The sequence below is a fragment of the Brachyistius frenatus genome, unplaced genomic scaffold, assembly GCF_029030835.1.
Source record: "Brachyistius frenatus isolate BFR_SWC_R1_liver_20210118 unplaced genomic scaffold, ASM2903083v1 Contig_98, whole genome shotgun sequence".
NCBI classification, from domain to species: Eukaryota; Metazoa; Chordata; class Actinopteri; family Embiotocidae; genus Brachyistius; species Brachyistius frenatus.
The window spans coordinates 1,343,054-1,355,505 of record NW_027210697.1 but is presented as its reverse complement, the minus strand read 5'-3'; the positions used below and the strand labels follow the sequence as shown (position 1 = coordinate 1,355,505).

Here is a 12,452-nt window from a genome sequence, read left to right as displayed (position 1 = left end):
ATAGAAATACATGACCTGCACGTCCTTGGGCTCAGTTAAATGGACAGGATCTAAACGCAAATTAGGAGTAAAGCATAATTATTGTGGAGTTTGAAATTCGTTGCTAAAAAAAAAAAAAAAAAAAAAAAAAGGTCCAAAGAGGTAAGGTAAGAGATCTGGGACTTATTTCCTTGTTTCATCTAGTGGATGGAGCAAAGAGCTGTCGTCGGGGCCCCGGCTCAGCTGTAGTTATAACTCCACTCCATAATTCAGCCTTGTCAGAGCGTTCCGCATGGCGTTACAGATAAAGCAGAGACCTACTTTTATGGAGACGTATGGATTGCAGGTCAGCTGAACTTTTCTTTTTCTCTCCTCGAATGGCACAAGAGATATTGATTGTGAAGCTCGTTCTCACTGAGCGGCATTGAACTGTAGCGCCTCACATAGCTTCAGAGGAAGAGAGGAGCAGCTGACATATAATGGTCTCTACTAGTCCTGCCGTAGTCCAGCTATCACAGTCTGTATTCACTTCAGATGGGTTTTCTATGAAGGGGATTTGGTCTCTCTGGGATCATTTAAATTTCAGTCGGTGGACCTGTTAGTAGTTTTGTTGACAAAGCATTTTTGGCCTGACAACAACTGGCAGGAAAATAAAGGTTCAGAAATCTGTTCTGAGAGCAGTACAAGGACATGTGCATGTTACTGTAACCTAACATGCTTTATCTAAACAGCAGGTGTTCACTCTTATCAGACAGATTCAGAGGACAATGTAAAGCATTGTGTTCTTTGACTTTAATATTTTTTTTTTTTTTTATGCAATCACGAATCACGCAAGAACAAAGCGCTGCACAATAATGAGAATAGAGCACCTTGGAATGCATCAGATAATCTACGGCAATGAAGTAATGAGCCAGGCGAGGTTCTTCAAGTGACATTCATGTTTCGAGAGGGGGTAGAACATCAGTGAAGACTGAAGGAGGCACATAACGTCAGGAATGCAATCAAAAACATGCTGCAGGTTTCCTTTGACGTTTACTGGGTTGTGCACTTTGAATTCGTCCCCTAGAGTCAGACTGTCAACACATGAGGTCTACCGTGATGTTCTGAGTTGTCTTTAGGAAAATATGCAGCACAAATGACTTGAACTGTGGCGCAAATGCAGTTGGATTCACCAAGAGGTGAATCGTTGCTCCCCATCCCCTCTACTCGCTGGATGTGGCTCCTTCTGTTTCTCAAAAAGAGGTGCAAGTTTACGAGTTTCCATTTTGTCAAAGATCAAATGCAAGTAATAATAATAATAATGCAAATTAAAGCTGCTTGTTTACTTGAGTCATTAAAATATCCCATACAGGTGAATCCTACTGTTTGTTTGGAACAGAAAATGAGTGACATCTAGCAGGTTCAAGTAAACAGTGTTTATTATTTGCCTGAATCACTGGACCGAGGATTGTTAGACTCAGGACCCAAACGAGAGCAATTAAAACATCAAACAGTGTGCTTTTGTTTGGAGCCTTCTGTTTCACCCCGTTGGGTTTTTTTCATCATAAGAGTGTGTTTCTCTGAGGAAGGAAACATGTGTAGCATGAAAAAACATTTTCTGGTTGTTTACCTTGAAGTGGTAATCTAATCTATTTTTCAAAGAATTACCCAAAAACTTTTGCAAATGCAAAGGATAATATTTGTTTTGCCTTTGGCTATTAATGAATATATTTGATGATTCAAGTCTTACACAGTTATTTATTTCACGTTATAGTAAAGCACTATTCATTTCACTCAACCCCATGGCTGTTGACTTTCACAGAGAGAACTAGAAAAAACATTTTGCCAAATGTAACAGGATCTCAGTACAATAAGGTGGATTTTATTCCCCCCCCCCCATTGTCATCTGAGGGCAGCTCTTTCCTCCAGCTGATCTATCTTGACATCCACCAGCAGTGTTACCTCCACCTGCTGTACTTAAAACACATGACCACCCTTTTTACAGCACTCTCGGTAAAAAGCCAGGGGGAAAAGCTGTGAAAATGAAGACGTTTCTTCAAATTTCACACTCCGCGCTTGATCGTTAGGCTCTTATTATGCCCCATTTGCTTCCCTTCACTGGCTGTGATGAAAGCGGGGCAAAGAGGCCATGACAGGACAAAAAGGGGCCCTTCATCAAAACACATTTTGTTTGGGGTCTTTTTTTTTTTTGTCGGACTCGGCCCCTCCCCCCACCTCGCCGCCAACACTTTCTCCTGGAGTTTCTCCTGTCTGCATCCCTCATTAGCAGCAACCCCCACCTGTCTCCACATTCATTTTTATTGAGCCCTGATTGTCCGACGCTCTGCGCTCACTAAATGCAGGCCTTCCGCTCTCGTTTAATTGGCCCACAGCCTCCACACTGCTCCTCAACAAGTGGGAAGGTCAATGGCTGCTCATGACCTGCGATGATGATGTCTGGCAGTCGTGGGCAAAAGACAGATTTCTCCTCTAGTGATACCGCTAAGAACCTGCAGCATATGCAGCCAAGCCTTCACAACTGCTTTAGTTTTATGAGCGTACAGCTACCAGACAGACTTCGTTTGTGGTGACGGAGCAGCAGATTTCCACTTGCATTCAATGCTAGATCACGCATCAGAATGATTTAGGTGTTTATTTACTGAAGTTCAGAAGTAGGTATCGATTGTAAATAACATTTGTTGGATTCTACTAATTGTCAAAGAAAAATCATCCAATATTATGCAAGTTGGTTTATGTACACATCTTTGTTTACCATAAAACTCCAACTAAAACACAATATTTTTGAAGTACAATATGCAGACTTTGTGGAAGAAGGGCCCAGTTACGATTCTAATAAACAAGTTTATGTATTGTTCTGCTGCATTCAATCTTTTCATCTCACATTATTGGTATTCATTTTGGCAGAAAATCCGACTTTTCGGTTTCGATTGGCTTTTTCTGATGGTTTGGGTCAAGCCAAGCATCACACCAGCACTGATTAATTAGGACATGGGAATTAAGAACTAAAGCTTGTTCTAATTAGTCAAAGTGTTTGATAGAACGTGGATTTCTAATGAGAGGGGTGACTTTCTTCTCCCAACCCGTCAAAATCTGTCAAAAATCCTCGCTAAGTGGGCACTAATTTGAGAAATTATATCAGCTGTGAAGTGAAGAGTGAAGGGGGGACGCGGAGCGGTCGAAGCGGTAGAGGGTGCAGCCGATGGATCCGGGGGGTGAGAACAGAATTTTTTTTTTTTTTTCTTGGCTGTGATGCTGAGGTTAAGGTCGTGACCTGTGTGGTGGTTAGAGAGCGTGGTGTTTAAAGCTGGTTTGATCCGTAGCAAAGGGGGCAGGAAAACCGCGGAGGTTGCATCTGGACTCTGTGTAGCCAGGGCGAGTACTCAAATTGCTGTGCAATATGTGGACTTTGAAGCAGAACAGAATACCCAAAAAACCTCCAGTGAAATTTGTCCGTTGATTATTTTTTTATGTGGTTACCTGTGTAATGTGATTATGTCAGTTTAGTGTGACTTTGATTGTGGAAAATTTATGTCATGTTTCCTCAGTGCTTCATTGTAGTGAAAGCAGCTTTCACTGCAATGTCAATAATCCATTACAGCATGCGCTATGAATGTGTCCTATTAAAATACAATAAAAAAAAAAACAAAAAAACAAGTAGGACACTCTATCACATAAAGCAGAAGCCTTTTAGCTGTGTTCGAGTAACTTAATGTCACGTCTCCGGTTTTCTCTTAAAGCGGCACAGTATGTAAATGATTTCCTCTCCGAGGGGACAGAAAGGAGCAACTCTTTGGAGCAAAAGGATTTTTTTTTTTTTTTTACTTCAACATCTCAAAATGCAAATTCATTTTTCCTTGAATACTGTATTTCACCCTTCGTAGCTTCTATACTTCAACTCAAACAGATATATAGAAACAACAAACAAACAAACAAGCAGATTAATGCTAAAAAAGCGAAGGAGTCTCCTGTGCCTTCTTAGTGCCGGCATGTTTCTGCTGGCGTTACCTGTCAAAAGAAGGCATGGTACGAAGCGCCAGATAACAGACGACTCAAATACGTCCTACGCTTGCGTTTTAACAATGAATTAGTAGCTGGTGTCATAGATTGAACAAAAACAACAACAACAGCCCCGGCATGTAGTGAACCTTACTGCACCCTTTTTCACTAGACTAAAAAAAAAAGCTTCTATTATTGTTTTAAAAGCAACTTTATTTTCTTGATTGCGTTAATTGTCATAAAGTTCAGTAAGGTTTATAATAAGTTTCCTGTGTGTAGCCGTGCTAACATATTAGAAATGGAATGACATGCTGGAAAGGCTGCTTCTCATTTGTTCCTTTAATTGGAGATATTATGTTTCCTCTCACCATGTAATCAATTTAATCAAAACATTGCTGTAAGTTGATTACTCCCAGTAATCAAAGTTATTATAAAAAGCACATGAAAACATTCTGGTTACTGCTGGGAAATAGGTATCAGCGGGACTTTATGACAGTTTATATTAATAGGAAACATGCAGGCCGTTTACTGCTTCACAGAAGAATTGCATTTAATTGAGAGAATCAGGCTAAATATGTGCTTGAATTATCCAGTAATTTTTTTTTTCACAAGTTTCTTTATTCAAATCAAACTTCTTTTCAAAGTAGACAAATGGGAAACAAAATGTTAACTCACTTATTTGTGTGTGTGTTTCTGCTCGACAGTGGGAGGAGGTGAGCGGTTATGATGAAAACATGAACACCATCCGGACGTACCAAGTCTGCAATGTTTTCGACAACAATCAGAACAACTGGGTACGGACAAAATACATCCGGCGTCGCGGTGCACAGCGGATCCACGTGGAGATGAAGTTCTCCGTGAGGGACTGCAGTAGCATCCCGAACGTACCGGGCTCCTGTAAAGAGACCTTTAACCTTTATTACTACGAATCGGACTCCGACTCAGCCACCAGGACCTCACCGGCTTGGATGGAGAACCCCTGGATCAAGGTCGACACCATCGCGGCAGATGAGAGCTTCTCCCAGGTGGACCTCGGGGGCAGGGTGATGAAGATCAACACCGAGGTCCGGAGCTTCGGCCCCGTGTCACGACACGGTTTCTACTTGGCCTTCCAGGACTACGGCGGCTGCATGTCGCTCATCGCCGTTCGCGTCTTCTACCGGAAGTGCGCCCGTATCATCACCAACGGGGCGATGTTCCAGGAGACGCTGTCGGGAGCCGAGAGCACCTCCCTGGTGGCTGCAAGGGGCGTTTGCATCCCCAACGCGGAGGAGGTGGATGTGCCCATTAAGCTGTACTGCAACGGGGACGGAGAGTGGATGGTACCGATCGGGCGCTGCATGTGCAAATCCGGGAACGAAGCTGTGGAAAATGGGACCGTTTGTCGAGGTATGATTTGCTTTTATTGTGTTTCATCATATCTCCTAAGCCGAATGAATCCATCATAACACAGTAATCCAACCACTAAAGGCGTACCGTCCATGCAGCGGATATGTCAGGTAGTGCACCCCCCCCCCCCACTTTAATCTATTCCTTCCATTTCAATTGATGGTTTAAGCTAGCATCATGGTCATGTATCGAAGATATGATGAAAGGTATACATTCTCTGCCAAGATTACACAGCTGAAGCCATCATCACGTCTCCATAAGAAATATTATTATCTGCTGCCTTTGTTATCCTCCAATGGATAAACAGATATTAATGTGAAATGCAATTCTTAGTCTGGTTTGATCTGAAAATACACAGCCGCCTTGCGACTGCAGAATATATTAGACCTTTCAAACTGGCATAAAAGGATGGGAGTTGTTCATCACAGGTGTTTGTTTTTAAGTACTGACCGGAAACAAATTGTTTTCTAGTTTTCCCCTCTGGACCTTCAGATTCAGATGCAGACAACTTCATAGATCCCAAGATAGGCGATTCATTTGCAGCTTACCAAGTCCGTACACACAACTTCAAAAACTCACGGAGAGTAGTTCGAGCATATGTCAGCAGCAACAGATCAACATACACAGGTTTATACAGGGAAAGGAGCAGCAGTATCCAAATATAAGTTACAATAACTTATAGTTATAGTCCATACAAGTAAACCAAACCTCGCAGCATATCTACAGTCGAGCCTCCAAAGATGAGAATCCCTTTATTTTGACTTAAAGAACTGCAATAAATGCACATTGATTGTCTTTGTACAGCATGTATAGAATCTTTTTTTTTTTTTTTTTTTTTTGCCTTTTCAAAGTAAAAATGATGTAAAACATTTCAGCTTTTCCTCACGGAGAAGCAGCTCTCTGCACGTTGAAGAGGACCCACGCTTCCCAGAAATTCAAAGAAAAATAAGAGCAACGATTTTAAATCTTCAAAATTCAGTCTTTTGTTGGTAGAAAGCCTCCTCCTATTGAGCAGGACAAAGAGGATATTTTTCAAAATTGCCTGCATTTTCCTATCAATTGGAATCCCTCACAGACAAATCGATTTGCCTTTTCAAAACATCAATGTACCCAACATTTACCTGTGCCGTGCCCCATCCGCACTCTGGCAGGTGGTATTTGGTCAGCGTGCTTCAGAGATCTCGATCGCTTGGAACAGCGTGACAGCGTGTCAGCGTGCAGCCCGCGGCCCGGAGCCGTGCTGATCGAGCCCGGCGCTGCAAACCACCCACCTGCGTTTTTAGATCGGTGTGTTTCTGCCTCTCTTATGTGCGCCTGTAATTACAGCACATCCCCCCCCCCTCCCCCAGTGTCTGTGCGCTGGGAGGGGAACAGTGATGGGTGCCGCCTCACAAACACTTGCCAGCGCCCGTTCAATGACTACTAACGAGGACGGGCGAGCATCTTCTCCGTACGGGACGCAGGCCGATAAGAAGCACGTGAAACATGGCTGCGCCGGTGCAGCATGCTCCTCTAAATCCACACGTCTGCATAATTACACAAATCTGCTTGTTTCCTGACCTACATGTAATTCACTGCATGTGGTGGATTGGAACATCTCAGGGGTGTCCTCAGTCACGGTGCTTTTTTTTGTTGTTTTTTTGTGCTAAATGGGATTATACAATTGAACGTCGTCCGCTCAGGAAAAGCATGTTGATCCATTTCATATCCTCGCAGCTGGGCACGAGACTTTTTGTCGGGGGGAAAAAAAAATCTCGCCCTCCTGTTAATTTTCCTCCTTTCTCTCTGTGCGCTGGCTTTATTCGTCCACGAGAGCTTCACCGATCACATGCTCTCCTCCTAATCAGCTCCACTGCAGTAGCTGATCTGAGTGCTACCACACTGAATCTGACAGAAGCACCTGCTGCGCACATGTGACCGTTCTCTCGGTCCCGATCATGTGATCCAGTGGCGGAAATATTAAAGCTTTATGAGAGGAATGCATTATCTGTGAGTGCCGCTGTGGAGTGCAGCAAAATGCGACGCATGCAGATGGATTTTATGGCTCCATACAATAGTTATGAGCCTCCACACAAACACTTGGAAAGTGTGTATTTGACCAAAATAGACCAAAATAAAGCCATTATAGAATAAAATGATATCATTCTGTGGTCCCTCCATTGTTCAGAAGCCCTCTTTTGAAGGAAGGGCTGACACCAGTTCGTCTGCTCTGCAGTCATCTTCCTAAACACCGAAAGCTGATACGGTTGCTCGAAACTGTGGTCAGCCACCGCCTCTCAGCTGCCCGAAGTTGGATAATGAATTGATCTATGAAAGATGCTTCCTTGTCTGCCGATGTTATGGGGTAATGAATTGATTTGTGAGAGGTTCTCTCGGAGGGTTTTGTAAAATATCCTCTTTCATGGCTGGATTATGGAGCCGCAGAGACGCCATAAAGCCACCAAGATGAAAGGCACTATTTGTACTGTAATATTAATAATGCAACCCATGCTTTGCTCCAACATCTCCTTAACTAAACGTGTAATTACACTTGTAACAATTAAACCCTTGGCAGGGATCCCGGCAAATAATTACGCTGTCATGGTATGTCAAAATATTGACAGTCGAAGAGGGTGCTCACGTCAAATTGCCGTGGTCTTTTTTTTTTCTCCACAATTGTCTTACGAGTGAGATTAAGTTTCCTCTCTGAGAAGTGCATGGACTAAAAGGAACCACACCGGTGCCTTTCAGCACAGACGGCCCTGAAGAGAGAGATCTGATTTCCCCTCAGAGTCTTGAGGAGATGGCGCACCACACAGACACATGAGGTCCTGTTTGCCCTTGCTGCTTCACTCCAGAAAGAAAAGCATTCTCTTCAGTGAGGCTCACAATGAGAGCCATGTTCACGGGTGGAATTGCAAACTCCCTTAACAATGCCCATGTGTGTTTTTTCAGTGTAATCTGATCATCTAACCCCATGCCATTGTGAGTTCAAGGGTCTCGACTGTGGGAGCGTGGCTCGTGTTATTGAGCAGCGAAGATTCACACGGAGACGATCTGTCGCAACGATAACAACCACTCCACTCACGTCTCGCTGGTGTTTTTATGCTCGCGACTGTATTTAGGGAGAAAAAGAAAAGCGTCATGAAACAAGCAGCGGCGTTTATGTGGCCTGGTGGCCCAGATTTGTAGGGAGAAGAGTCAACAGATAACGCTGCACAGCGTGACGGTGGATATAAATGTGCAACTGTTACATCTTCCATATACACCTGCACTCATGTGAAGTGGAAATAAAGGTGTGAAACATCGTTTTGATGGCAAAACCTATTCAGCTGCCTGAGAGGAGTTTTAGAGAGTAGAAAGAAGTGAGAGAAATTTTATTGTAAGATAAATTTTGCATTTTGAAGAGTTTTATCACTGGTAGTAACATTTTACTGTAATGTTCCTACATTCTACTTCACACCTGCCGAACCGATTCCTGTTCATAATGTTAAATCCTTAGTGAATCTACTTAAAGATAACACTCAGACAGCCACACTGTTCCAACGTTTAGATGTACTGTGTAATGTAGGGCCGGGTTTAAAAATAGACTTTTTCCGATTTAAATCGATCTTCATTTGAATAATACGATATAGATTCATAAATCCGGAGATTCATCTTTTAGCCACGCAACGTTCAGACGGCTCACTCGCGCGCAGTGGGAGTTTTTAATGGCATCGAACGTACTCGTCTACAGTACTAAAGTTCCCGTGTATACCAGTGTGAGATGTCTGTGGAAAGCTACGCTTCTTGTGATTCAATTGAAATGAACCATTTCAAGATAGAATCACCCCAGCAGGTTCAGTAAACTGCTTTGTCAGACCACCACCGAACAAACAGACGATTACAGGGTCTGGTTAAGTCAACAAAGATCGAGTAAATCCAAGCCAGTAAAGTATTGAGTCCAAAATAAATGATTACATCCATAACTCCCACAGTCCCGCTGTTGCATCATTTGAAACTTTCATACTCAAGCAAAATTGGTATTGTAACTGAATATCCATATCGAATCGGGGACTTGCGAATTGGAATTAAACCGATTTGGAAAATCAGTTGCAATAGCCAGCCCTAGTTTAATGGACAAAGCCCTCTTAATGTTAGACTACTGGTGAGGTCTGCATCACTGTTTGTAGTTTGCTGCAGTTGCACCAGAGCAATTAGATTAAGGAGGCAAGGCTTCACTAGTCCTTCAGCCAAATGTGCCTGTACATAAAGAGAGTTGGGGGGGACCGGGTGCAAAGGTAGGCGCTGGGAAGACATGATTGGATAGATGTGATTGCATAGAAAAGCGGAGGGGAGGAGGCGAAAGCAGGAAATTAGTCCCCCTAACCCACTGTCAGAATCCCAATTATTGCGCTGTCTTCGTCTAGAGGGGGTTTAAGGATGGAAATCAGCGTAGCACAGACAAATCCACGCAGCCGCCTTTATTTCCCCCGGTGCCTCCGTCTTTAATGGCAGCTCTAATTGACTAACAGCACACGTGGGGGACAGCCACGCCGATGACTGGAAGACTGTCCTCTGCGCTGGAACAAGACACAAAGCAAAACAAAACAAACACACCCCCTCAAGGCTTCCTTTGCTGCATTGTGCATTGTGCAAACAAAGATGAAGGAGGGTTTTCTATTGGGCTGCAGTACTGGAGAGTGCGAGGCAAAGAGAGAGAGAGAGAGAGAGAGAGAGTGGGAGAAAATAAGGAAAAGAAAGTGAGACTGAAATGTCAACAGTCTGCCTGCACAACAGACATTCACACAACATTATGTTAAAGTAAAAGCCACGCTTCCTCTTCCAGATTGATGGCTGCTTCTGCTGCTGTTGGGAGCCGTTTAGTTAAACATAAGGAATACAAATCAGCGCCCGAGCAGATGTTCATTACTGCAACATTTGCCTGGTAAACGGCATCACAGACAACATGACTTCATGTCGGCATCATAAGCAGCATCCCTTGATTTCCATCCCCGATCTTTTCATTCAGAGCCAATAAAGAGCTTGTGATGTGTATTTGATAAAAGCGACCTCTTTGGTCCGTACACACTGTCGGATGTTGTAACAGCAGGAGGCGAGCAGCCGAGCTCTAAGACATGTCACTCTGTCCGCAGAGGCCCCAGGGAGCTTTCAGGAGTCTTTATTCCCTTTTCCCCCACTGTGATGGGATTTCAGTATGGCCAGGTGCTTTTTTTTTTTTTTTTTTTTTTTTTTTTTCCCTGTCTGCCGGTCTTCTATTTCTCTGTCTGTTCTGCACCCTGCACACATGTAGCAGGACACAAGGAGAAAGAGAGCCGGCCAGCAACTCATGAGAGGAAATACAGTCTAATAACGTGCATTACACAGCTTACTTTATAGTGAGTAGGGCTGCAATTAACGCTCATTTTCATAGCCGATTAATCTCCTTGAGTATTTTCTCAATGAATTGATCAGTTTTTGGGTCTTTAAAATGTCCAGAAATGGTAAAAACTGTCGATCAGTGTTTTCCAAAGTCTTGAGGTGAAGACTAAAATGTCTTGTTATGTCCCGACCAACAGTTCACAACCAAAATATTCCCATTTAGGAAGCTGGAATCAAGGAATTTTAGCATTTTTACATAACAAAACAAATAATCGATTATCTAAATCTAAGTCTATCTGAGTCTAATCGATTAAACGACTAATCGTTGCAGCTTCAATAGTGGGATGCACAAGTCAAATTGCAATAAGCAGTCATGTGTAGACAGAAATTTCATATAATCACACACACACACACACACTTTCTCATCCTCATTTTCACAACACATTCATCATATGCGGATGTGTTAACGTGACCTGCGATCCCTTTGAATCTCCCTGAACTCAAAGATCACGGCCTGTTAAGCCTGTAAATGTTTTCCACATGTTTTTGCGCATGTCGGGCTCGACTCCATATGCCCCTCCTCATTATCCCGCACCATCTTTTGAATCTCAAATGCAGACAGTATGACCCCTTCTAATCCCCGCACCTCTTTTCACATTATTGGTCATCTCGTGGACTGTGGAGGTTTCCTGTGGGTCTGCTTCTTTCTTGAAACACCCGTACCTGTCTCACTTATATGAGCCCCGAGATACCGCAGACAGTTTTCTGGTGTTTCTCCATGAAATAAAGCAGGGTGACAACTCCGAAACCTTATGGTTTTTGTTCATGATAAATTTGCCTCGGACGAGCTGCGCTGGAAATGAGAGCTGTGCAGCGTGCAGATGCTTCCATATGGGCCTCTCTCTTTTCTCATCAGGGACAGGGCCGGGGCTTTGTCAAAACATCCTCATGTGCTCTCTCTCTCTCTCTCTCTCAGATGTCCTCGACTCGTGTCCTGTTAGAGGAATCAAGTCGCTCGCGCGGCGAAGGGAGCCTGATGGATCAAGCATCTGTCTGGATAAAAGATGAGAAACAATCGAGCTCGCTGTTAAAGACAGGAATCCCTCTCGAGTATCAGTGACCTTGTTTTCCGATGATGTATTAGAACTTGGGCAAGACAATTGTGGCGTCTTGTGTTGTAGCTGTTGACCTACATTAGAGCCCTTCTGAAAGTGTGTTCTGCGTTCGCAGTACGCGAGTGATTACAACACTTGCTCGCACACAGTCAACTTTTTGATCAGTGGCTGAAAAGCAGACAGGGCTGAGTCTATATTCCACTTCACACACGATGGTCATTCAGGCTCATTCAGCGCAATTACGACACCAGTATTGCAGCATAAGAGACTCCACACATGCTTTTGTAGTGTGCACTCAGTACTAATGTGTACCTTTTAATGTGCTGCATAGAAATGACAAAAACACTTGTTAGTTGATTCAACAGCTGTTCATTGTGTTGCTGTTCAGTTCATTTGAAGGATTTGATAGTTGGTTCTTAACATACGGCGACCAGCAGTGACGTCGCCGACTGGTTTGTGAACTGTCATTATGAAACCCTGAGTTCAGATTTTGGCCGGCGCCATCTTGCCAGTGCCGAGCGCGGTTTGGAGCCGGAAGTGACCATATTTGGACGACGAGGGGGGATCTAATTCGATCTGATTGGACACCCGGCGATACCACGTCCCGCCCACCGATAGCAGAAAACTGACCAC

The 12,452-nt window shown here is 43.6% G+C and overlaps 1 protein-coding gene across 4 annotated transcripts in view; it reads left to right on the top strand.

Annotated features, from left to right (window-relative positions):
- The window catches only part of ephb2b (eph receptor B2b), a 126,330-nt gene that overhangs the window by 51,340 nt on the left and 62,538 nt on the right, over nt 1-12,452 (top strand). For all 4 annotated transcript variants that reach the window (XM_069711228.1, XM_069711226.1, XM_069711227.1 and 1 more), the window contains exon 3: nt 4,680-5,364. In XM_069711228.1, the coding sequence (XP_069567329.1) occupies nt 4,680-5,364 (685 nt within the window). The remainder of the gene's footprint in view (nt 1-4,679; nt 5,365-12,452) is intronic.